At 41.9% G+C, this 27917-nt stretch overlaps 1 protein-coding gene across 2 annotated transcripts in view; it reads left to right on the forward strand.

Annotated features, from left to right (window-relative positions):
* Nucleotides 1-27917, forward strand: part of DYNC2H1 (dynein cytoplasmic 2 heavy chain 1) — a 1763151-nt gene that overhangs the window by 60144 nt on the left and 1675090 nt on the right. For both annotated transcript variants that reach the window (XM_078657019.1, XM_078657020.1), the window contains exons 3-8: nucleotides 41-179; nucleotides 286-404; nucleotides 7452-7596; nucleotides 14788-15020; nucleotides 20595-20729; nucleotides 20818-20931. In XM_078657019.1, coding sequence (XP_078513145.1) covers nucleotides 41-179; nucleotides 286-404; nucleotides 7452-7596; nucleotides 14788-15020; nucleotides 20595-20729; nucleotides 20818-20931 — 885 coding nt within the window. The remainder of the gene's footprint in view (nucleotides 1-40; nucleotides 180-285; nucleotides 405-7451; nucleotides 7597-14787; nucleotides 15021-20594; nucleotides 20730-20817; nucleotides 20932-27917) is intronic.

Consider the following 27917-nt stretch of genomic DNA (forward strand, 5'->3'; position numbering starts at 1 on the left):
GAATGACTACTAAAAATAAAAGCATCAAATTTGTTTTTAGGATGAAAAATGGAGCCGAAATTTTGACCCTAAACTGCAGTCCCTTTTGGGAGAACTGGAGGCTGGTTTGGGCATTGTTCTAAGAAGGTCGGATCCTAGCTACTTGGGAAGCAAGTTCAGAGGAGAAGATGACATACTTGGTAGATACCATTGAAATTTCACTTCAGTCCTAAGCTTGTGTACTGCACTTATATGTTTTGGATTTTTTGTGCTTTTTTGTCATCAACACTTTCTTCCGTTTGGCAGGTATACTTTCTCCAAGTGATGAGTTTCAGTTTTGGACCGAGCTTGCGCAAACTACAACTAAATCCAGTAACAAAGAGAGGGCCAGCCATTTTACACTTCTTTTTCAAAATGTTGCAAAGGTAATTTATTAAATGTAATCTTATTTTGGTGGGATTAGACTGACACTCTCCTCCCCGTATGGTTTGCAGGTATAAAGGGACGTCCGTCAAAAAATTAATCTGAAGTATTTACCTGCTGTTATCCTGTTTAGCAACATATAGATTCATCAAAGTCCCGTTTTGCGAGTCTGTAATTGCGATTATTAAGGAATCGCTATTACAGACTCGCAAAACGGGATTCATGTACAAATCGCAATTTATTTTGCGATTCCTACAGCTTCCTTATTTGCGATTAGCTAATTGCTAATCGCAAATAAGGAATAACTCCCCATTCATTCCTAAAGGCCCATAGGAATGAATGGGAAGACATATCAATGTCCGAATCGCTATTAGCGATTCGCATTTTGAGTTTGCGATTTCAAGGGTGCAGGGGTGTCCAAAGGACCCCCTGTTGCACCCCTGAAATGATATTGGGCGCTGGTGTTACGCACACACATGTCCCAAGGACATGTGTGTGTGTAACATACAACTTAGAAAAATGCACTTTACTTGAGGTTTGACTTCGCGGTAAATAGCGGCCCAAAATTGCGAACTCGCAAGTTTTAAATGTTTCATGAATTGCATTTAAGGAATCTCAAATAGAGATTCCTTAAATGCAATTCCTCGCAAAATTGCGAATTCTATAATAGCGATTTTTGCATTTGGGATGATGAATCCCAAATGCAAAAATTGCGCTTGCAAAGGGCCAGATTCTCAGAATCTGGCCCTTTGCGAGCCGATTTCACTTTGATGAATCTGGCCGTTAGTGTATTGTTTGTTAGATTTTTCTTATGTACGTGGTCTTAAATGTGAGGTATGTCTAAGTCTTAGTCTCAGGGTTCCTTTATTTCTGACGGAGATTTCTGCTGAGCTTCTTATTCACCAGATTCTGGTTTTACGCAGGACTCCCTATAATAGGCCCACTAGTGTGCCCAAACCAACAAAACAGCACTCCGGAATGCGCTCCTCCGATAATAATAATAATAATAATAATAATAGGGGTCTTATCATGCGCGGACTTAGCCCAATGGGCATCAAGGCGCCTAATTCCAAATCCAGCTCACGACAAAACCAGGCAGCTCAACCTGTGTAAGCTCTCGAAAAGCACCACGTTTTTAAAGCCTTTTTAAAGAGCGCTAGAGAGGGGAGGACCTTCAACTCCATCGGCAAGATGTTCCAAAGCTGTGGCGCGACGACGGAGAAGGCCCTAGCTCCCCATCTGGTGAGCTTAGAACGAGGGACAACAAGTTGAAGTAGTCCCGATGAGCGCAGACACCTTGTAGGGTGATAGCGAGTGAGCAGATGACTAATAGCGTTCTTAGAGCCGTCCTCGAGAGCTCTGTAAGTTAGACACAGAATTTTAAAATCAATTCTGTGCTGAATAGGAAGCCAGTGAAGGTCTCTCCTCGCAGCAGTAGCAGAAGAGGCACTGGGAAGATCCAGGACAAAACGTGCAGCAGCATTCTGCACAATTTGCAGACGGTGTATAAGGCCCTTGTTGGATTCCATGTAGAGAGAGTTGCAGTAGTCTAGCCTGGAACCAACAAGGGCAACTGCAATCTGCTTGCGTGCTTGGAGAGACAGATAGCTGCGGATTCTGTTGAGCGTCTTGATCACGCCCCAGCAGGTCGAGACGGTCCGATTCACCTGTAGGGACATCGAGAGTGAAGTGTCGAATACCACACCCAGATTTCTGGCAGATTGCGAGGGAGTGGGGCAGATGCCAAGAGAAGTAGGCCACCACTCACTCGACCAGATATCTTGGTCCTTTCCAAAGACCAAGACCTCAGTCTTGTCGCCATTTAGCTTCAGGAAGTTGGCAACCATCCAATCTGCAACGTATTGCATACAGGACCTGAAGCTAGAGGCAGATGATACGACAGAGGACTGAGTAAGTGAAACCATAATCTGGGTGTCATCGGCGTATGATACCACCTCCATCCCCTGAGATCTTACAAGCCTAGCAAGGGGGGCCACATAGATGTTGAACAGGGTCGGACTTAATGCCGACCCCTGTGGCACCCCACATTGCAAGGACTTAGCTGGGGAGAGGTGGTTGCCGAGCATCACTCTCTGTTCCCTATCAAGGAGAAAGGAGTTGAGGAGACTCAGGGCCGAACCCGTGACACCTGCCTCCCTAAGCCGAGATGTTAAAATGGCAGGAGACAAGGTGTCAAATGCGGCCGTGAGGTCCAATAGCACAAGAACAGTAGTTTGTCCGGCATCCACCTTGCGTCGGATGTTATCGACTACAAAGGTGAGAGCAGATTCTGTGCTGTGATGTTTTCGAAATCCATGCTGGGTAATATCAAGATACTCCGCAGCTTCAAGGAAGGAGGAAAGGTGGCAATTCAAGTGTGCTTCCAAAATTTTAGCCGGTGCAGGGAGCAGAGGCAATAATTTGCATTGATGGTGTGAACCATTGATGTACCGATCACTGCACAGTCCAAAGAAACCTTTTTGTGATTGTTCATACTTTTAATGACCTTCACCTAGGCAGATTTTTAGATTTTTTTTATAAATGATTGATTGAACCAACCTGATTCTGTCTCACCTGCTTATTTGAAGAGATTCTCTTGGTCAGTGACAACTCAATTGGAGTATTTTTTTTACAGATGTTAAGTCAATACAAAGTCTTCTTCAAGAATGCAGGCACACATTAAAAATACTTAGTGCTGTTGTTTTCCGCAGTATCAGACCTCTTTTGACATAGTGAGCAATGCAAAGGAGAAAAGCATTTTACAAAATGTCACAAAGCGTGGTCTCTAAAAGCAGAGCAAGCCACTGTGGCCAAACTAAAGTACACACCATTTTGAAAGCGTTTCTCTCCGATGCCACCGTGGTTGTAACCATTGAAGTAGTAAAAGTTGGTGAGTGCCACATTTGTTGTTAAAAAAAATTGATAGAAGAGCACTTCTCCCAGTCTAGATATTTACGATCCTGCTGTAAGCTTTGAGAGGAGGGAGGGGCAGGGTTGTGAAGCCGAGCATAGGCTGCTACTCTGTTTGGTGTGTGTGTTGTCATGAGGTTCGGACAATTACAAGAAGAGAACATACCAATAATATGCAGTGTAATGAGAATAAAGAGGGTTGTGGCAGGTGGGGTGGAGGACCTGGGTTTGATGATGATCTTGGTCAGGTCTGTGTGGCTAGGTCTGACATGTACACCTTTGTGTTTTATACTGTACTGGTGTCCCCTAGCATCTGTGCACCTTTGTTATTCCACCTATAACTGTTAGACTTGGAATCTGTTTGAATCTTTTACTCTATTTACATAGGCAAGACTGTATGTTCAAATTCTAATAAAAAAGAAATCTCGCAGAAAAGAGCAATGTGAATGGTTTCATTCAGGATATGATTCTTAAGCACGCACAATTCTTTAATGAGTGATAATTGGCATCTTCTAAATTGCAAATAAATTGTTTCTTTGCACAACAATCCAGAACTCCAGCTGTTCGAAGTTTAAAAGAATTGCACGATTAAGAAGGGTAATGAAAAAAACATACTACTGTTAAATTGTAGGGCAGGACAATTCAGAAGTGTTCCTAACTTTGAGAGATGGCTAGCATTTAGACATATTTAATTGGAATTTGCACAACAGAACACAATAAGTGCCTGCAGTCATATAGAGTCAACAAAATCACATGTGGTGCAAAGACGTGTTAGGTTGCAAATCTAATGCTGCAAGCTTTATACTGTCACTTCGGTATACTGTTAACCTTTTACATAATAAATAACACTACATGGAAAACTTCATGGGGATCTGTCGTCAGGTGGATAGATTAAGTTCTTTGACAGCCTTTATCAGATATTGATATCCTCCTACTCATTTTCATCAGTTCTAATACGTTTTATGCAGATTGCTTCTGCCAGAGTTCATTCTGCAACATCTTTAACCCAGTGCTCTAATGTCGGTTTCTTAGGTCTTAACCAGTGTATTGCAGTACATCTTTTAGCTAGCAATAGGATCAATTGCACAAACAATGCCTTCGTTTTATGGTTTATGCTAATTGCAAGGCATTTACCCAATTCCTTGAAATATTGCTTTTAAATAGTTTGAACATTATAAGGCATAATTCAAGTGTGTGGTTGAAATGTATTTATTTACAAAAAGTAACAGAAAAACATTGAACTTCCCTTAAAAAAGAGGTCTAATGGTGTAGGGGGACCTACCATAGCATAAGCACCTTAACAGCACCTTGTTCTCTTCTTGCTCGTGTATTCTGTGCCATCATTAGAATGCTGTTTATGTCTCGCCTAGACAGTGCACACTGTGTCTTCAAGACCATTTGTTTTCTAACATTGGCCTTAGAGACCGTCTATTACTTACCATTGGTTGACTTGATTGTCACTCATATTTCCTTGCTTCTTAATGGCCAGCTGCTGTAGGCTTCATTCCTGTTCGTGTGTTTGTCCTTCCCGTAGAGAATGGATGCGTTGGTTGGGTATTGCCACTGCAAATATTTGTAGGCATTATTTTTTTTCTGTTTCATTAAGCACACTAGAGGAGCGCGTCTTTTAAAGCTGTCTCCCCCATGTGCTTGCCCCCCTCCATGGTTTTCCTCAGTCGACCATCCATTGTCCATCTGCTTGTCCCCAGGTCCTCCCTCTCATCTTCTAATATTGTCACCTTGCCCCCTGACTCTCCCTTCCACCCTCCTTTGTCATCAGCTTGCCCGAGCCCCTCCTTCCTTTACCTCTTTGCCCTGTTACCGACCGTCTTTCCCTCCCTCTGTGCTGCTTCCTGCCGAACGTCCCTCCCTCTGTGTTGCCTGCAGCTTCCCACCCTGCAGTAAACCCAAAAACCCACACACTGGCTGCGGCATCGTGCTTTTTTCCACAAACTCCTTTTCCTTGTTGTCCCCTGCACACTCTCCCTCCTTCCCTCCCTCCGTGTTGCCTCCTCCCGTCCCACCCCGTCAAATTTTACACCATAGAACAGGTGTAGCTGGTCGGAATCTATCATTATCCATTTTTCTGTCACAAACTCATGGTCTGATTGTGTGTTTTATAGCCACTTGGTAACTATAATGGCCTGAATTATAAAGCAATGTCTGCTGATCCAGTACCTCCATCAAATTGTGACTTGGAACATTCCACAAAGGCTTTTCTGGTGGGGCCGTTGTTCCAGAAAAATCCCAGCATCGGGGAGTTGCGTCGCATATAGTCTACATGGTATCTCACGCAGGAAGATTTGGAGCTGGGAAAGTATTCATTGCAATGAAACCTTCTTGACAATAGTCACCTCGCCCCTTAGAGATAGTGGAAGAGGGGACAAAATTGCAATGTCGCTATGCAATCTGTCTATTGGCAGCTGTACATTTTTTGCCATGCACTGGATGTGTCCATCATAATGAAGATTCCCGAAAGCCCTCACTGACAACATTGAGGTTGTGTGTTCACTGGAGACCGTTAGATCATGCCTAATGGGTAGTCTGTGGATTTAGCTAAAATGGGAAGCCTGTGAAAACTTGCTAAATATTTGAAGTGCCCCTGGATCGTATCACTCTGGAACTTGGAGAAAAACAAGCCCCTCATCTGCATACAGACATTCTGTTATTGACAATGCCCTTCCTTTTCATCATTGTGCTCGAGCCACTTGCCTTCATGCTATGTGAATTCCATTCACATAAAGGCACTGCACTTAGATAAACTCTTGTTGTCCGTGTATGCCAACAATATCCTTCTTCGCTGTTGTTGGAGAACCTGAAGTAGATCTGACCCCAAATGGAAAATTGTCAATTTGCAGAAGGTAACCCCATCAACAAGGACTTGAAGTGAAGGTTAGAATATTAAAATCTCTCCAAAAATGGCTTCATACATTAATTGACCTTGCCAGGGTGGCCAAATGTGGCATTCACCCCTGTTGTCCTCAGAGCTACATTGTTATACATATGTGCCCTTATTATGATGCCTTGTTGCAGGTCCCCGCTCCAAGGGGCAACCTCCTGAGTCCCTTTTTTTAGCAGTTAGGATGGCAGACCCATTATACTTCCATTATTCAGTCACTAGAGGGTGTAGTTTATGAGTGTGATGCGTAAGTGCACATCCTGTTTAACACAAATGGTCCACTGCCTACCTCCTCCTAATTAGCGGGTGATCTGGAGGTATCTTGCCCTGGCTATCTGCTTCAACTGGAGAAGCTGGCTTTCCTGTGGGTCCTTGCTCTCCTCTTTCTTTCTTGCCACTGCTCATTGGGAGTCGTGAACTTGTATCTGTCATTCCACCCTCCCTTTTCAATGCAATACATTTGCTCAATCAGGCTCACGAACACTACAGAGCTGGTTGGTCTTGTTTCTGGTTAGAGCGCTGTACTCCCCATCTTGGTCCTTTTAGTGGGATAGATGGATGGAATGAGTCTCCAGCTGAAGAATTCCTCTCATAGTTACTCCAAAGACACAATCTGTATCTCCTGTAGTTCAAACTGACCTTCTCTACTTATGATAGCCTGCAATAGTTAAGAATTGCTGGAAAGGGAATAAATTAAACCAAGTCAAAGCTTGACTACCTTTCATTAGGACCCTGTTCAGACTGTAAAAATTTGTTATATTTCCACTCTAAATCCGTTTCAGATCATCACAATCTCGATATATAGCATCTATTTCAAACATAGATATCACATTACCACTTATAATCTTATTTCTCCACATATTATTGTGGTTATTCAAACTTCCTTTACTGAGGCATAAAACATTTGGGTAAGCAAAGTAGTGGTAACCTTTTTAGATCGAGCAGCCCTGTCTTTAATGGCTGGCTATACTTCCATGTCTGATTTTACTTCCAATTTATACGTGGCTGTAGCTTTTGTAAAACCTTTTCCTAAGTCTGATTGTGCTAGAAGCATTCCTTTGGAAGGCAGAAAAGCAAGAACTATGAGTATTGGAGACGTGTGAAAAGACTCTGTTTCTGTGCAGTTGGGTTTGTGCTATACAAATACCTCAACATACAAAAGCCATACAATAATACAAATGTTTCTGTGTTTTTCATATCTAAATGACGTCATGACATTTTTCATTATGTTTGTTAATAGTATTACAACAGTCTGGACAGTCTTTCACTATCAGAAGTGGTGGAGTTAGTTGAGACTACTCGTGAAACCGTTGATGATGTATGGAAACAAACAGAATATGACGCCTACCCTGAGCCTCGAATGCACCATCTGTTGGACATAATAGGTATGTTGAGAGTTAAACGAATATATTTGTGGTACAGGTAAACTGTTCACTTTCCAATACTGGTGTCAATAGCAAATTGGTTTCCCTCCCCTGAAGGTGCTTATAGTAAATCCAATTCAAACAAAGTGAGTATGCATTACCAATCTGACTGTTTAAGGAGATGTGGGAGGAAAATGTTTCTCAATTTTTTTAAGCATATGTTCGCTAAGTAACTAGAAGTATGTTCTTGTTGTTTACATATTCTGGGCTTCACTTTCCTTGCATCTGAATGTGAAGCTTCAGGGCCAGAGGAATGGAAGCAAAAGAGTGTTAGTGAGAGCAGCAGGTATCTCCAAATATCTCCGAAGCAGTATGTAAGGCATAAGCAATCAAAAATACAGAACTTGCTGTTCTGCTCTATTTAAAGTTGGAAGAAGGTCTGGGGTTTACACAGGCAGGAGACCCTCTGCTTCTCTCCCCGGCGTAAACCGTTGACCTGTTGTCCCATCTGGCACGGGGGTATCAGGTTAAAGTGACACTCCCCCACTTTATGAAGGATGGGGCTACGATCAATCGTTTTCCCCTGTCTTGGGCTGGTATGCAAGGCATAGCGGTCTTAGGTAGAAAAAACGTACAGTGGCCCTCATGCACGTTAGGGCCATTTTGTTGGTTTTCAAGGAGTGAACTGCTGGTTGAAAGCTTTGTTTAATGCAAAGTGTGCAAAACAAACAAGGCGCAAGTTCTGAAAAGTTTCAGTGCTTTTAATATAGCCTCCTCTGCGATGGGTCCGCTGGAGGCACAGAGGTAAGCAGTGGCCGCCACATGGATCAAGGCCAGAGTTCTGTATTTGAATGAGGCCCATTGTCTCTCTCGGCAAAAAAGCTTGTATGGTTGTTTTCTAACTTATCAATATTGGCTGATTTTTCCAACCCACTTTAATCTATCAATCCTTGATTAAGTCATATATCCAACTACTTGGCTAAGTTTACATTCTTTTTTTTTTTTTTAAATCATTTTTATTGATTGGAAAACCATCCGCTCCATCAGGCGTGTATTCCTCTATCAGACGACTCAAGCCTTTTATCAGATTGATCAAAGACGACTTCTGTTTTTGCAAGATACATTGTATCCATGTCCCATTGACTGCGATAGCTGCATTCTTACTTAAGATTACATGGTTCAAAAATACCGGTTCTGAAAGCTTCGAATAACTTTGGCAGCCGGAGGTACTATCAATATTCATCCAATGCGAACAATTTAATGAGATTTATTGTTTGGTTCCTGCTTGTGGTGCTGCATTTACTTCACCCTTCGATACAGGACGCTTCCATAGTAGGGCTTTACAAATATGAATCGATCAGTCCTGAGGATGGTCTCAAGGAATTATTCATAGGAGACCGAAACGTCGACTCTCAACCTTATCCCATATGAATTAATTACATTTACATTTTGGATAGGTGGTTACAGGTTCTACAGAGAAGCTAACTGAAATTTATTGTATTCCTCTTGTATTTCCTGTCTGTATATTTGTATTTTAAACCCCTTGTGATCTACTTTGATAAAATCTTATATTTTGCATATACACCTCTTTGTTGTTTTTGTTTATCGTTTAAATGTTTTTTGTATCTATGTATGCAAAGTTAGTATTGTATTAGATACACATGATTAATTGAATTTAGTTGTATTAGGACCATTAACTTGTCCTACACATAATTATTTTCAAAATATCCAAAACTATTTGTTGAACAAACTCCCTTGGAGGCATTCCTTACCCATTACATATCTACTAATGTGACACAAAAACACTCACCAGCCGGCACAATACTTTACAGAAGGAAGAGGCTGTGCCAGATTGTGGTAGTTTTCAGGCTAATTTTCTATTTACTCATCCATGCTATGGCATAGACATCTGGAAGCGCGGGTCTACCCCAGAGCACCATGTGGCCTTGTTCACCTTTGTGGTAAGTCACCAGAATCACGGGGCCGAGCAGCTCCTGCGCCAGGAAATGTTAGGTTAAACTTCTTTGAGGTAATGCGAGGAGCCGCTTCTTTCTGAGCTTCTTCAGAAAATCGATGCAGGCTTCTATCTGTAGTTAGGAACTACAGAAACTGGGGAGACGAGTAAGTAGAATATTCACCAATCCCCTCCAGATGCTTAGTTTAATTATCTCTAAAGAGTCCTACTGGGGGTAAGAATGTGGCTCGGGGGTGGAGGGGCTGTGTCATCACATCAACAAAAGTGAGTTACTGCATTAGGGAATAAATATATATGTATTTTAGGTTCTCCTCCTCACAGTCATTCCTTTGCTGGTACTGGTAGAGCGCCCTGGCTTCCTGCCAGGGGGAGGTGCTTTTTGATAGCATGGTTCTCAGTTCCCTGCCTGCCCAGGAGGTGGCTGGATTCAGGTGGAGCAGACAAGAACCTGGAGGTGTTAATCTTCCCCGTCAATCGCTGGTACAGTGAAGCCATGAGTTAACCCAAGGCGGGCTACCACATCCTTGGGGAGAGAATGTGGTCCATCGGCTTAAACTACCGACTCTGGTGCTGGAGACCAGGGTTCGAGCCTCGAGTTTGCGTCCAAATCCTGTGATTCTGGGCAAATCACTTAATCACCCTGTGCCTAAAAAAATAAATGTGTTCTTGTGTAACGTAACTGGTGCTCATGAAAAGCGCTCCAGTACCTTAGGGTCGAGTTCGCACTATATCAAATATGCACAAAAAAATACTATAGAGACAATTGTGTCAATTAGTAGTAGCAGCAGCAAACTGGCGGCTGCGTGATCTTCTGTTGTCACCCTGAGATCAGGAGGAGGAGACAGCGGCAGGCAGGTGCAGGCCCGAGGAGGGCAGCGTTCAAGTGCAACACTGGGTCAAGACACTGCTACTGTCTTAAAAATATCTTTAACACCCGGGGGCTGAACTGTAAACAAGTGCTTGAGACCGCGCTTGTTTTTGAAAAAATATTTTTGAGGTGGATTTGCGCCTCAGTCACGATTTTGCGGCAAACATTTAAAAACAAAAATGCTTTTTTGCCCTGTCGGGGTCACAGGGGGCATTTATGCGAGTTTAAGCTATTGACATTGTAAATGAAAATGCCTTTTATCTATGTTTTAAAAACCAAAACTTAAAAAAAGGCATTGTCATTTACAATGCCAATAGCTCAAACTCTCGTAAATGCGAGACCTATTGCATTGCAAATGCTTGTTGCTTTTGTTACGGACGGTAAATTCAAAAATATTTTTTGACAAAAAAGAACGTATTGTTGCATTGATGTCACTTTTTAGATTTTCTGTTAAATCACACTAGACTTTTTTTGAACAGTGTTAAGTATCATCAAGATAAATAATTCGCTTCATTACAGCTTTAGAGGTGAATTCTAAGCCCCATTTCATTGAAGACATAAATTAGAGAGTTATTAAATAGAAGCCAGTTACCAAGGTCCTGTTCTAATTGGGTCAAAATATAGCTATGCAAATGTGTATTTGCAACAATTTCAAATACAACCAATGATGCAGTACTTGAGCAGGAGCTTTCAAAAAGGTTTCCGTCCTCGTAGAGCCCTGGTCAGCTACAGCTTGCAGCCTTGCCCCGCTGGAGGAATCTGAGCTCCTTGAAAGTGCATTGTACAAACGTAGAAATCTTCACTGGACAATGAAGCCAAAAGGGACCGTCCTTGAGCACAAATTTGCAACCCTCCCACTCTGAGCTTTTCTGCCAAAAGTCAATGGCTTCACCGGGATCTCATCGATGGCTATTCATTCGGCAGTATTTAATTTGAGCTGGGGGGTTCCAGTGCTTGGCAGCGGCACTTAATTGTCAACACCAGCACTTATGACAGCTGCCACCTGGTGGCGCTGTTTGTGTTATTTAGAAATTAGCAGAACACCAGTTAATAATTCATTATACAATAAAAAACACTAATACCTGTCGCCCAAGCCTTTCTTATAATTTTTGGGGGCCTCAAATGGTCTGAATTGTCACACGTATACACAGGTACTGTCATTGGCAGCGCTGTCAAGGGCAGCGAGTGGTGCAAGCTGCAGTGGCCTTCTGACGAGGGCCCAGGCACTTACTTTTTTTTTACAAATTAAGCACTACTACCTCATTGAGCAGTTCTCAGCCACAGCCTGCTGCCTTGCATGGCCGAGGATATTTGACTTACAATCCAGAGACTAAGCCACAAGGTAAAATTTCCGACTGGGCGAACCTAGTTCCTGTAGCCGGCCCATGCTCCTTCATGGCCGACCTTAAATCGCAACTATGTCCCGGTCGTAAGCTAAACCAAATGGCTAGGAAGGGGATCATTTACAACTAAATAATGTAACTAAATATTTGTGTTTAGAGATCTATAACGCCTTGAACAGAATCAGGAATCAATCCAATGTCTGATATTGAGGATTAGTGTAGATAACTGAGCAATAAATGACGAAAAAGGTGTCAAAGCAATGTAATTACGACCAGTTGGTCTTTATTAGAGCAAGAGGTAACAAGGGGTACTATGAACAACAACACCATCACTCTCAGATATATCTTTTCATTTAATTGAATTTTTTCTGTTTGTTTTCATTGAAAACTTTTTATGGGGTTCTCTACATTAACTCTCTACTACTCTTAGTCCTGAGTATGTTATCGGTTATTCATACAACAAGATACCGAAACTTCGACACACTGGACCACTACTTTTATTTAGATTAATAAACATTAGGAAATATCCTACACTACAGTCATATGCTCTCCAGGAATGTTCCTTGTATTAAGAATGGATTACACTTCTGTCTCAGTGAATCGATGTATGGAAAATATGTACAACTAAGATTCTGGATAGATATGTGATTCTTTTTGTTCATATAACCCCTTGTTATCTCTTGCTTTAATACAGACCAATTGATTGTAATTTCATTGCTGATATGTCTGTTTATTGTTATCTTCTCTGCATTAATCCACAATATCAGATATTGAATTGGTTCGTGTGAATTTTGTTTAGGGCGTTATAGATCCCTAAACGCATAATTATTTAATTACACTATTTTGTTGTAAATTATCCCCATGCTTGCACTTTGCTTTAGTTTATACTGGTAGCCATATTCACAAGGGGTAATTGGGTCTCCCTCCTCTTTTATTTTAGGGCCTGGAAGGTGCAATGGGATGACTGCGTTTGACATTTTAACACTTTTTTGACACTATTTTTATTTAAAAAACTGTAAATATTCTTAGCTTATAGGATTTTTGTAATATGGGCGTCATTTTGTTCCTTAAATTATTTTCTATTTTTATTAATAGGAATGTGATTACTGGACCTAACAAGAATAGTGCCATTATTACTTGTGGTGGACTACCTTCCACCTCAACTAAGAATCTACTTTCTCTCAATTGAACATTTAATTTAAAAAGGAAGCGAATCTTCTCACTATGAAAGCTAGTAAAGAAGGTAAACAGGCAGGTGAACTCATGAGCTTAGTCGGAGATTACCTTTCTACAATGTATGAAATGAGAAGCACAGCATTGGCTAAGGCTAGTGTAGCTCAGGCAATCTGCACAATACCTTTAATGCGTATTTTGTAGTAAATGTCTTTAATATTTTTCACTGATAAGCAAGTCTGGTACTTGTTAATCTACATGTACCCAAAATACCAATAACTGGTCTATCTCTTATTCAGTTTTACAAGAAACAACAATAATAGGCATGTACCAATTAGCATCCTTCCTGTACCATCAGTAATCGTTCATCTACTGTGGCCTATTTACAATGAACATATTAATTCCCCTGGGGGAGGTGTGCCCCCCTTTTCCTTTTCACAGTCCATCAAAGATGACTATATTAACATTTTAGAATCATATTTCAGTGCTCGTATAAGACTTAGCGTCAAATTAGGAGTCTGGCGGTCTTTGACTGCCAGACTCGCGGTGGCGGTTCTACGACCACGGTATTCCGATGCAGCCATTGAGTCTGCTGCGCAGGCTGCGCCAGGGAACTTCTGTTCCCTGGCGTTGGCGCAGCGGACAGGGGTATACAGTATGCAAGGCGGGACCGCCGCGGTCCCCCAAGCATATTTTAAGTTTCCCCACTGCCAGCCTTTTCATGGCACCATGAAAAGGCTGGCAGTGGGAAAACAAAGGGGGCCCTATAGGGCCCCCTTCCCCCCACCGCCATGAAGATGCATTCAGTGGGGCACAACATAAGCCCGCCCTGTTTACATGCACCCCAAGTTCCAGCACGGCATGGACTTCACTGTCAATGCCATGATGGAACTGCTTTTGCGTTCCCATTGCGGTGCCCGTTTTCAGGGCACCACTGTGGGAATGGCAAAAGTAAAGCCCTCCAGACACGAGTTGAACTCCTAATCTGGCGGACAGACCATGCACAGCTTTGGCAGGGCTGTGCCGCTGGTACAAAGCCGGTGCAGCACCGCCAAAGTCGTAATCAGGCCCTTAGTCTGCCAGACGGGTATGACTTTAGACATATAGATATTTTTAGGCTTCAGGTTTGTGAGGGTATAAATTAAATGTAATGCAGTGCACAGCTGACTCTTTTCATTGTTGGTTTGACGTATCTACGGAGGTACTTAATCAATTTTATTCTGAAACCCCAGTAGCATTACATACAACATATTTGCATCTGGTGGTTCTCTGGACTTACTTTGCATAGAAATAGAAAAATCACCTTCCATTGTGATCCATTTCGTAATTTCTGCTAACCACTCCTTTAATTAGGGTGGGTCTATAGGTTTCCAAACCATGGCTATCTGTAGCAGCATTAACAATACACCCAAGTCTATGGATTTGGATTCCAAATTTAGCACCTTTAGGTCTGCTCTTGGGTCCCAGGATACCCCTTTTTAATCACTACAACCCTGTTCTCCTGGTAATTTCGGACAAAACATCCCTGTCCTCCTTCCAGAGTGTGCTTAGTTCATTGAAGTGCCAAAACATGTGTATTAGGTCGGCATCAGGGTTGCCACATCTGGGGCCTATATCCCTTACCTCTGGATTGAGATTATGGTGTTAGATATACCCTGTGGATCATTTTATATTGAATCAGTTTACATTTCCCATTCCTAGAGACAGTGACTGGATGCTCCAGTCTCTTTGCCTATTCCCTATCACTAAGTTCTGCTTAGAGGGTGATTATTATGCAAAGCTAGTGGTTATGTGTCCGGGATTTTCTGGTATATTGATTTTGAAGTTACTGAATGTTTTTCTATTTCTTTCAGGTAGCTCACTTGGGAGATGTGTTCAGAAAAACCTTGGAAGTTTGAATCTTTGGAATGATCCCTTTCATGTGGTCAGGGAGAGTCTGAAGGCTGGAATTACAATTTGTGAGCAGTGGGTAGAAGCTTGTGGCCACCTAACTGGACAACTGTGGCAACGTTATACTCCGCATCTGTGGAAAAATGAGAAATTTTTCCCTGAATCTCTGGATAGACTTGGCAAACGTTTAACAGAGGTACTACCGCCACGTTATTTCACAACTGATTAATTAGATCTTGTGTTTACATTGTTAACAATGTAAATAACAGAAACCACTACTCTACCAAAAATAAGTGAGGCCTTAGTTAAAAGTGGATTGTTGAGTCTGTTCCGAAGTTGAAGGAGATCTATTCTAGTAGTGAAATTGCCTTGGAATCCAGAGGTGTGAGTTGTCACTGTTACTTGATCAATTAATCATGTGTTTCTCGTTAAATCACTTAATCTCCCTGTTCCTGATATTATAAATTGATTATCTGATATCAACCTGCAAAATTATGTAATGTAAAAATGCAAACCTGATCATTCAGCGTACTGTTTCATTTACAGGTTTTCCCCCTCCTACCTTACATATTGGTTTCTATAAGCGGGCATCAGGTAAATCCTCCCTGCACACCTGAGTGTACTATGTACAGCCTTCTTCTTTGAAGCTGACTTGCTTGAACACAAATTGTCTCAAGATTTGATGCTTAACTGACCAAAGAAAGAAATTGTAAGATCTTAGATTTCCAAATATTTTAGGCATTTGCAAAATCCAAAGTACACCTATATTTTCCAATACTTCTTATAGATTGTACTGCCAGATCTAAAACGTAGGCATTTGAAAGTCATCCCTTTCGCTCACTTAAAATGTGTACACTTCACACCCAATTTCCATTCATAGGGCCTGAAACAAGACCAGTGCAGGCTATTCCAGTGCGTCATTTAAAATGTATGAGGTTAAGTAATGTATTCCTTTCATGACATACTGTGAAATCTGTTTTTGATCTCTGGTACTACTCTACCTCCCTGGCTGCTGACATCCAGACCCTGTATGTTGTGTTTGCACAAACTTCATCTGGTAAATTGTTGTTTTTCCTGTCAAAGAACTACTCAGTCACTGAAAAAAATAATCTACTAGTGTCCAAGAAGAGACCAGTATTAAAAATGAACAAACATTTTGATAACAAGACAAACGCTGTTGTATCTGTGTTAGAGGAAGTTAGTAATGACTTTTGTCATCAAGCAGCCAATGACTATTAGAACCTTGATGATTGCCAGCTCTCCCATGCTGCAGCCTTCTACTGAAAGTTTTGTTGGCAAAACCTTTGGATACATACACTGATATAATGATAGTTTATTCATGAGGTGCCCTATTATAAGTTTCTAGTTAATGTTTTCTCAGGACTGTTGGTTTGGTAGTTCCAGCATAACATACTGAGGGAGCTATTGAAAAAAGTAGACTTAACATGTGAGTAAATTTGCACTTGCAAGTTTACACTTACACTTTTCAGTAACTATTTTTGGCTTTTCATTATTTATGAATGTAAAGTTACTTAAAAGTGTATGCCCTTGAATTCAGGGCATGGGGCCTAATTTTCATTCATAAACTTGCTACTTTTAACTTTTCACATGTAGGAGGAGTTTCACGACACTGGGGCAGAGATCTCCCTACTGTAAAGTATGGGGAAAAGTTTAAAAGTTTGTTAAACTTAAAATAAATTGGTTGACATATTTAATGTTGAATATTAATGTAAATTAATTTCAGATATTGTTATTAAATAGAGAACAATCTAACAAAATGCTAACACATTATTTTGTGATAAAATATTTAAATACATGTATTTTTCTTAAGATTTTTATTAAAAGAAATTCCCACCTAAAGTTAAATAAACTTGTATTTATTATCTAGTAAAAAAGACTGTTTTGCATAGATTTTTTTTAAGTGACATTAATTTTTAAATTAAAAAGCTCATATAATAAACTAATATTTAAGTTGTATTAATGTGCAATTTAGTTAACATTAAATTAAATGTATTCATATTTTTTAAAGTTAAAATTAGCTAGTTTAATTTAATATCAGTTCGTATGAGCTTTTATTTCAGGCCCCTGCTTCCTTTATTTTCTCTGGAAGGGTTTTGCAGTACCATTGGTTGGCCATGTGTGGTGCTGGACTTATTCCAGTTCTGGGCTGAAGTACATTTACAATTGTTTTGTGTTCTTTTTAGCTGCAGTAATTAAAGCAGTGCAGCTTGTGGATTGCAATGGGCTTTCTCTATTGTGCGTCTGTTAATGTTCCTCCTCAAAGCCCTCCTTAGCCGATCCTTAACCTTTCCTTATTCTTCCCTAAAACCTTTGCATTAATTTCTAAATATTGCCAATTTTCCAGCTCCTCCCCAAAGTCTCTCCCACAGTTGCTAGTAAAACGTATACGTATGTCTGCAGAGATCTTCACACATACACGATGGGAGAGGCAGAGGTGAAGACATGTAGGTTAGTGAATAGCATCTACGGTATGTTAGTAGAACTTTTGTAGTACTATCAAACATACGACAAAACGCAGTTTGCAAATAGGCCCCTAAATGTTTTCTGGTTTATTTCAAGTATATTCTTTACTCAAAGGAAAGCGAGTTGGTGGGCTTTTAGTACTGCTTACAAACTACAAAGAATTTCATAATATAGACTTAGGGCCTGATTTAGATCTTGGTGGACTGTTACTCCTTCACAATGGTGGCGGATATCCCTTCCAAGAAATATAAATTCCATAGGATATAATGGAATTGATATTTCGGCCAATGGGATATCCGTCATTGTTGTGACGGAGTAACCCGTCCACCAAGATCTAAACAAAGGCCCTTCGTTTCTTAGAAGTCTGTTAAGGGTCATAATTATGAATACAATTAGACAGAATACTTTGGAATACCATTTTACACTATACAGATTCCCATTCAGAGATCAGTTCAGGCTCTGGATATTTACCTGAAGATCCTTCAACGATTCCTTATTAGCACCCTAGAGCAGTCCCTGATTTCACTATTCCTAACCGGTCAGCAAAGGTAGGCATTATTAGACAACCTTACTACTCTCTACTTACACTTGTTGACACAAGCTTTTACTTGTGCCTATAAGATGACACCCAACACACTTGAGCACACAGAAGCCCTCACAAAAAACCAAACCCCTAAAAAAGCTTGAAAATATATATAGTTCCATGAAATCCTTACAGCCACATCCCACCACATGTTACCCCTTCAATAATTGCTCCATCTCCAAACTGATTATTATTAGACACTACTTGGATGTGGCAATTCATATCCACCATAAAAAGAAGAAGTTCTCCAATGGCTAAACATTCCTTATCTTGACTGGGGCGATTTCTTCGACAACATCCCCATCATTCATCTCGCCTTCCTTGGAAAGGTCCTGAAAAATGCAGTGTAAATGAAGCTTCTGTAAACTTTTCACCTGTCACATTCATCTGCATGCATATCAATATTAGTTCCACTCCTTCTGCAACACAGAAACTCACACCTTGTTTATGCTTCAAAGGTGATGAGGGTGACCCTTCCCATTAGATCCTACTTGATTTAACCAAACAGCCTTCAATACTATCCACCAAGACCTTCTCTCCAATCTCTTTAGCATTGCGATCAACAAATATTTCTCTTTTGGCTCCCCACCATGTTCATATTAAATTAATGATAAAGTCAAATGCACTCATGCTCTGGTTTTAGTATTGCCCCCATGATCGACTATCTATTGATCACAAATTCATTAACCTTCACCATTAGGCAAACTGTGTAGTGTTGTCCAGTGATGTTCAGTGCTGATGACTCTTCCTGACCAGCATTCATTCCTTATGTCAATAGTTAAGAAGCAACTAAATCCTAAGAAAACGGTGTTCCTATAAATTGAAATAAGATTCAGCTCTAAAATGAGGACTCTCTCAACAATATGCAGCCTAAAGACTTCTCACTCACTGTGCTTACCAGCAACAGACCCTAAAAGTCGCAGTTGACTTCTGCCCCTCCTCTAATTGTTCCTAAGTATATGTTGATGCATCTTTGATCAGTACATCTTAGCATAGAAACCTTGTCCTTTGCAGGATACATTCTTTATAAACGTCATTGATAAAATCAATTGAATAGAAAATCTGGATCTAAATGAGCTTGAAAACTATGTTCCTTTAACAAAAAGAATTACGCATTCTCATGACCACTGGAATTATGCAATAGGAAGGGCCAAATTATGGGGCAGAGTTGGGTAAATTGTGCAGCAAGAAAATGCAAATAATGCGGTGTACTACAGGACATTTTATGATTGTAATACTTCATTATATTGTCATTTTTACACTTGTTAACCCTGCCTGTGCATTGGCTGCACCTCATTAGTATCAGTTTAACCCCCAAATATATAAAAAAAACAAGGTGATGAGTCAAGCTTTGCAAAGGGTCTTCAACTGCACTGTAACACCTGTTGCTGTGCTTATAGTAACATTTGAACCATTTGAGTTAGAAATAAAAATATTTTTGGGGGGTAAAATCTTCAGATTATGCATTAGATGATGGATTGTGTGGCAAATTCAGCACATTGATAATTATGCGAAAATGCAGCGGCCGCACAATCACATAATTCCATTGGCCCTGTCCATAGCATCCTTAACCAAAATACTAATTCTAGAATTTTTCGAAGATGACAGAATTAGGTGATAATACTCAAAAGAACTGTTGTTCCAAGTATAGCTTCATTTAGTCCTTATTTAGTCCTTATTAGTTGTATAAGCAAATAATTAGTACAGGTCAGGTGAACATCTTCATAGACCTGATAAGAGTCATGCTTTACAGTTTGCAGGAAACCAATCCTCATCATTTGCTGACTTACATCGATTTATGATTTTACGTCACTATGGTAGATATATCAGATTTACAAGACTTAGGGCCAGATGCATGAAGTCCTTTTCCCATTCGCAAACGGGCCGGTTCTCAGAATCAGCCCGTTTGCGAAGGGAGAAAAGCCTTTTAGGATGTATTATCCCAATTTACCACCAACTTCAAGTTGGTGGTAATTTGCGATTTCTTTGTAAAATGCACTTTTATGCATTTTTCGAAGTGCCATGTGGCGCACATACATGCCCATGGGGCGCCACATGTGCACGCATACGTATTTCAGGGTTGCTACAGGGTGTCCTTCTGACACCCTTGAACTCTTGAAATTGCATTTGCAATTTGCGAGTACCTAATGGGTTCTTGCAAATTTCGAATGTCTTCTCTAGGCCCATAGGAATGAATGGGAAGGTATTCCTTAATTGCGAATTGCAATTTGCGATTTGCAATTAAGAAATATTCAGGAATCACAAATATTATTGCGATTCCTACCCACACAGCATTTTGCGATTCCTTAATAGCGATTCGCTAAAAATCGCTATTAAGGACTCGCAAACTGCTAAAATGATACATCTGCCCCTTAATGTTCTCATTTAGCTATCGGTTTAAATGTATATATTACCTGTGCAACTTGTGAGTTACATATGTTATCAGGGGGTCAGCTATGTGAAAAAGCAGTGAGGAGTAAGGAAACTGCATTGTCAAAGGTCTGCAGTGGGCAATGGGCAGTAGGAAATTTGGAAAGGCAAGGCAAAGACTGCATTTGGGAGTGAGGGTCTGCAAAAGGAAATTTGTTGACCAACTTTAATGTGCTCAGAATTATTCTTTGGCCATATTAGAAACATTCATTTAATTGAATCATTTCTGAGATATGGTTGAGCATACTCTAGTAATTGTATTTTGTTTTGCAGGTGTTAACCATTAGAACAGTTTATGAAAAACTGATTTATTTTGTGCCGGTGGGTGAGCAACAAGCTCTGCATCTTGCCCAAGTGTTCGAGCCATTTGCCGGTTTAAATCCAGTGCACTACAACCCATACACTGAGGTAGAGTGACTTTTGAAATTTATGCCCCATAGTTATTAAACAAGAACTGGAATACCAGAAACAAAATGTACTTTCTCTTTTCTTCAAGCCATTATGGAGAGCGGCAGTGTCTCAATATGAAAAGATTATTGAACCAGCAGAACATAAAATTGCAAGGAAACTCAAGACCTACATTTCAGACATCCAGGACACTCCTCAGCAGGTAAAAGTATTGCTGTTAAATTGTTGTCTTCCTTTGCATGAATTTGTGAATGTTTAAGATATACTTCTGAGGGTGGAACAATGTCCTTTTTAAGGTAACCTTTTAATTATGACTTGATTTGGCTGCGATAGTTGTTGTTCTGCTGAACATTGGAGCCGCTATAGAGCAGCAGAGAGCAGCAATCAGTGAGCAGTGAGCCAGACACCAGTGAGCCACGAGAAGGGGAGAAGCGGCAGCGGCTCCAGGTACCGCAAGTGAGTACCGTGAGCCACGAGAATTAGAAGGAGAGAAGCAGCGGCTTCGGCCCTGCGACATAGCACCGGGAGCAGGGAGAGCCGCAAAACTATCAAAATCGTATAGCTGCGGTGTGCCGGGGGTGCAGCGAAAACTATAGGAACCGTGGAGCCACGGAGCTACAGAGCCGCAGGTGTTGCGGGCGCCCCAAGACAAGGGGCAGTCGCCTGATTTCCCGCCACAAAGCCGCGAGTCCCGCCTAATCTCATGCTAGACATTTAATTGGCCATCAAGCTATGAAACCAAAAAACAACCCCCAAATCTTCGGAGCAGCAGCAGGGCCAGGCAGAATGGGGAACTGTTCCTGACCGTGATTACGGACTGCTACTCCCCCCACCATCTACTTGTCTCCCGCCTCCTGCCGCTCGCTCGTTGCCCGCTTTAGCCTGCGTGTCACCCACAACCTGCAAACCAGACCTGACCGGGGTGACAGAGAATGGAGAAGAAGTCAGGTGAGAGACTGCAGTCCTGGTAGAACCAGGTGGGTTTGGCTGGGGGTGTGAACCTAGATTGCAGTGCACGGTGGCGCATGGTGCATGGTGCATGGTGGTGCATAGTCTTACTCAACTTACACCACCTCATCTCCTACAGCCTGCTCTCTCTGTGTCCTTGCCTTCCTGTTTCGCCTGGCACTGCGCGTTGCCACTGCAGGTTTGGTTGGCACCGAGCGAGCGTGGTGTCGAACAGAGGCCTAAGAGGATAACTAGCCAACTAGACAACCCGCCAAAGAGGAAATGAGATCTGGCAGGATCAGGGGTTGCCTGTCTAGAACAAACAAACAAACAAAAACGAGTACGCGCAAAAGAGGATCCTTGTCGCCCAAGGGCTGTATGGCAGAGTCCCACCCTAAAACTAGAGGTAGGCATCACCTCCCCTGACATGAGCCCCACCAAAAGGGACAACAATTTGGAGACAGTACTAACTCAGAATTGCAACAAATGGACACAGCCTAGGATTTACACAAAATCTCAGTTTCTAAAAACCCAGGGGACGCCCTCTTATCAAGCTCAATTGCAGCACAAGGTCGCAAAAATCCAATTTCACCACTCAAACTATCGGACAGTGGAATAAACAGGACTGAAATCATTGACCAAAGCTCAACATCAGCACAAAAAGTGACCCCGAGTCGAAAGACCCACCATACCAAACACACAGTAGGCCGGCTTTAATATCAGCTGCGCAAAATAATGCCAAACCATTGCCGCAAGTTCCCCAGGGCCACCGAGAAGCTGGAATGTCAAAAGCAATCACACCCAGCAATCTAGTAACAACAAAGAAGCTGGCAAAGCCTCATGGACGAGCTGGAAGGGAACACAAAGACCAGCAGGAAGAGGAAGGTCGTAATGGGAAAAAAGGGAATAACTGTACCACAAACAAGGAATTGACTATAATAGAGATAGGCACACCACCTATTGCCATTGAAAAAGCAAGGACCAGTTCAACCCCACCGCTGGTTTCCTGTTTGTTACTATCATCAATGCCCCACTGCACGGAACCAGCACTAGGACAAGAGTCGGAAAATTTAAAGGAACTATCAAACATTGACGCAGGGGACTGGGATGATTTTCTGATAAATCCTACACAACAAGCACCATTGAGACCAGGTTGGACCCTCAAAACTTCCCCATACTAAAGAACACAGAGCTGGAAGGGACTCAGGGAAGGGAGGCCCTGTGACTGACATTCGACTTAGGAAATTCAACCAATTTTCAGAAAAAATGGGACTCTGAAAATGCCTGGGCTAGTTTACTTAAAACAGAACAACTCCTAGTGAAAGCCCTTCAGAATCAATCAGACAAAATGGACACTCAGCTAACTCTATTAAACACACTGGCAGTGTTTGTGTTGGCAATAGACGAAAAACTTGGTGCTCTGAACTCGCTCTTCCAGAGCTCACACGGAAAACTACAAGAATGGGAGCTAAATTGTGGTTGCGGCCCAATAGTCGACAAACTCACCTCTCTCCCCTCTTGTGCACCCAAATCAAGGACTCAGCACGGAACCCCATCGGGTTTAACGAAAAGGAAACCTACCCCGCTGAGGATAAGAGTGGAACAAGCATCTACCTTAAAGCAGTCAACAACAGGTAATGCCAAAAAAGATGGGCGCATTAAGACACAGACATGAGCATCTGAATCTACCCAGGGGACAGAGGCAGAGCCGACTGACCCAGGAGCAACTTCTAATGCCAAACAAAGGCGTGCCCAAAGGAGAAAGGGTCAGAATCAAAAATCAATCTAAAAAAAGGATGACTTTGCCCGCCTCCTTAGACAGACACTGCCTGAAACCTCTGACCTTTCAATTAAAGTATCTCCAGCGGAAACAGGCAAAACCCAATCAAGTACATTGCGTCCTGGGCAAGGGCCGCTCTCAAATTCAAATTCCAACCAAAAGTCTGCCACTGCGAGTTCCTTGCTTCAAATATCACCAGAGGAAGAAGCAGGAACATGTACCAAGAAGGATCGAAAACTAGCCAGGGAGGAAGCTGAACATCAACTGCTGCGATGTAGAACGAAATTGGAAGAAACTTACCACACAGCTTCATGCTTCCATCCATACAACCGTAGGACTCATGGCCAAAGATGACAAACTCTCTAAGGCTACCATCTCTACTACCCAGCCAGATCATCAATCAAAAAGAGCGTTTAATTACCTGCCCATCACAGTTTCTAATGCTGGAGGAGATGAGCGAACCGTTAACTATATAGATCCCAAACACGGTAGAATAAGAATCAAGCCGTCCCCATGGCAGTTATGGAGCATCTTTCCTGCCCTAGGTTGCCCTGCGCTGGGCCAGCTACAAATTTAACTCCAAAGGACCAGAGCAGGGCATAAGCAGCTACAACACTGGCTCAAGCAACCACAAGCAACCATGAGCCCACTAACAGGCTACAATTAGATAACCGAGTAAATGACCTCAAGAAGAACGTGAAAATACTGGGGTTTATACCAGTATACAGGTCAAGAGGTGGCAGCGACATATTAAATCGAGGGAGCATTCTTCGTTTACTATCACTTATACCCTCATTATCGGAGGTAATCTCAACCGATCTGGATTCAGTAGAGTTTGTCAGCCAAGGAGACCCTCAGGGGGGTGAGGTCACACAAACAACATGGAGATCAGAAAATATTGTTCAAAAAATATTACTGGAAGGATCGACATTTGAAAATTGGGGCAAAAGATAAAACCCATCAACACACCTGGCTATCCCACACCACTAACACAGCGGCATGGGGATAGATGGAAAATAGAACGGTGCAACACCTCTAAGTCAGTACTGAGAGGGGCAAGGGGACCCTCGCAGGTCACCATGAGACAGCCACAGGATACAGGGATATATTGCCCGAATCACGTATATCAAGGTTTCTGCCATGAAGGCTCAAGATGGCCCATGAGGGTAGTCACCAATCAAGTAAGAAACAACTGACAGATTAACAGGTATAATTTGTCAGAAGGTGAAATGAACTTACTACGGATATGCTCATGGAACATCAATGGGCTAAACAGTAAGCTGTCAGACCATGTCATCATGAACTATCAAAAGTCATTTCACACATTGCTTTACAGGAGACATGGATGACAGATCCACCACATCTCCAAGGATATCTACGTTTCTAGGCACCAGCCCTCAAAAAGGCAAGATGTGGCCACCTGCAGGGAGGCCTGGTGATCTACGTAAATAACACCTGCGCAACCTTAACAACATCAGAATCCATCGCCATAAAAATATTCCACCATAATGGGGCCATCATGGAATGGACACAAGGATATAATAATAATAAATACGTACATACATTCTAACGGGAAATCTAACAATGCAAAACAACTGGCCAACTTCGTAGAGTTATGCTTGAGAGAGGTCAACACACCTGACATGATACTGACAGAGGATTTTAATTTACATCTACTTGCTCCATCGAAAGCAGAGGACGTCTCCATACATAACCAGCTATGGAATATCCCGCCACAGGGCACCAGTTCATCAGCAGCACCCTTAAAAATCAGCCAACTCCTTATAGAGGGTCTTGAACATCTTACCCTCGGAGCAGCGAATGGCAGATGTATAGGTGACACCCCCCCCTCATTCACTTATCGCTCATCAACCAAAAACTCAACGCTGGACTATACCTTTGTGTCTCTAACCCTCTTCAAAGAAATGTTCTCATTTAGTATGGGCGACAAAGCTGATAGCGATCACCGGCTCCCGGAGCTTATACTTCGTACAAACATGCCAAGATTAATGAAATGGAAGGGCCAACCAGGCATAATGACCACAACCAATTTTAGGAAAATAAAATGTATGCGTGCAATGCAATATAACTTCCAGCAAGCCGCAAAACTTTTATTTGAATCACAGGAAGGAGACAATGAATTAGAGAAATTGATAAATTATATAAATGCCTTGGCAACATCTTTTTCCTCCCTAATCAAATCTAAATCGCAGCTGGGCTATAGAGACCACACTAACCTCTCCATGCCAAAAAAGAGTACGATAAAATCCATCAAAAACAGTATTAATTCCTCCTTGCGGCAGGTGCGCCAGTCTCCAACCCACATCTCTAAACTAGCTGTATTGCAGCAGCAGAAAAAACAGCTGAAGCAAGCAATTTGGGAAGCCTGGCGTGACAACGAAGACAGCCTATGGGCGAAACTACATGCAGATTCCAAGAGGAAAAACAGTGCTAGATTCTGGGATCCAATGAAAAGATTCACCCATCCAATGCATGAAGGTCTGTCTTCAAATATATCCGAGGAAGATTGGGCTACCTACCTTGGAAATAATTTTCATCAAGAAATAACCTTATTGCACACATAACCTAGCATAGACATAACACAGAGACCCACCACCTTTAAACACCGACCCAATGAGGCAAATGCAATATTAGAGGAATGGTATGAAGAAGAATCACCGGGAGTCACACTCTCAAATGACCACATTAAAGCAATCAACAGGTACGTCAAGAAGGGAAGGCAAGAAGGGGCACCGGGACCCAGTGGAATTCCACCTGTGCTTTACAAACAATATACAGAATATTGGGCGAAAGCACTTAGCCCTCTGTTTATGGAAAAAAGACTGACAGGCCTACTACCTCCATCCTGGCGGACTCTGTTGGATGAACTGCAATGCAGGTGGAAGACAACTGGTCCCCCTAAATCAAACTGGCTTTTCCAAATCTGTTGGAACCATAACAAACATACCAACCATGGCTCTGTTAATAGATAAGGCAGTGATTACAAAAATGCTGCTATACTTGTGCTTTATCGATTACCGGGCAGCTTTCGATCATGTACACCGTCATAGACTCTGGTTGAAACTGGCAGGCTGGGGAATACCCCAGTCTTTACTGAATTTGTTAATCAATCTGCACATTATTCAACAAAAGGAGGGACTGGGGGGGCGTGTTTAACGAGGTCCAGCGTACAAGCCCCAAAATGACTAGTAAGCAAAGAGAGTACGAAGTTCTTCTGTGTATGGTTGGTAGAGGACCAAGAGGAGGCAAAGCATAGTGAGTCCAATGGTAGACAGTGATGATGAAAGGGAGACAGTTAGACTAGCAGCTGAACTCCTAGCAGCTGATAATACTCTGCTACAAAATGACCCGGATATAAAACTCATCCCGGTTAACATAAGAAAATCTATAACTTTAAAACTTATAGAAAATGGACTGACATCGAGAGGTGGTACAGTCATATTCGTAATTGAGGCACACGAATATCGGCAGACAGAGGTATTCTATTCATGGATGAACTTTCCAGCAGCAAACGCTGTAACAAAAGAGTTCCACTATTATAAAATAGAGGAACCACCGGATACCTACACTCCTTTCGAGGAAGTGGAAGTACCACTCAAGTTCCAAGAGCACCTGCTCTTGTTTAATGGCGCCCTAAAACATAATAATCACATCACCAGGCTCGGTCCACTAGGTAGACCAGGAGCAACGTGGCCGGTCCTAGCCGGATATACACCACATCCAGACATTGAAGAAATGTCTGCACCAGATCTTTTAGCACAGCTAAAACAACTAATCAAAATACATAGACAATTAGTCCAATATGTAATGCGGACCTCAACAATCCAACCAGCAAGTAAAATTCCACAGCTGACCCCTCATCAGGGTAACACAAATAAAATTACACCACAGAACATACAGTCCTGTCTAGGTAAAGTACCCGCAAAACGGGAACAAATACCTTTCTGGCTAGCACAAAAAATCACTCAAATAGAGGCGGTGTTTCCAGACACCACCCCTGTAGATAAACACAGGATTCTGATTATCTGTCTTCCAATGGGAATCGCACCACACGTGGAGGACTGTGACACTTGGGGTACAGTCTTTGCTTCCATATACACGAAAACGCATGGTGTACCATCCATGTCAGTAATACCAGATGTGCTAAAACAAATTCAAGATGAATATGGTCCAGAACCCGCTTTAACTCTTGGTATGAAATTACTGAAAGACTTCAAGCAGGTCTCGGCTATATTATTAGCCAACATAAAGGGAGAAGCAGCAAACGTGGCGATTCGCCAAAGGTTAAAAGAGACAGATATAGCAGACCAACCAACTGAAATTGCCAGAATCATAGAGAAATCCTATGAAGAACTAGGAAGAGATAGTCTGGGTGGAATACCGGTAAAACCTCAACTGATTGAAAGTCCTGAAAAGATATTTATTAAAAATAATTTAAA

Source organism: Lissotriton helveticus, chromosome 8 (genome assembly GCF_964261635.1).
Source record: "Lissotriton helveticus chromosome 8, aLisHel1.1, whole genome shotgun sequence".
NCBI lineage: Eukaryota > Metazoa > Chordata > Amphibia > Caudata > Salamandridae > Lissotriton > Lissotriton helveticus.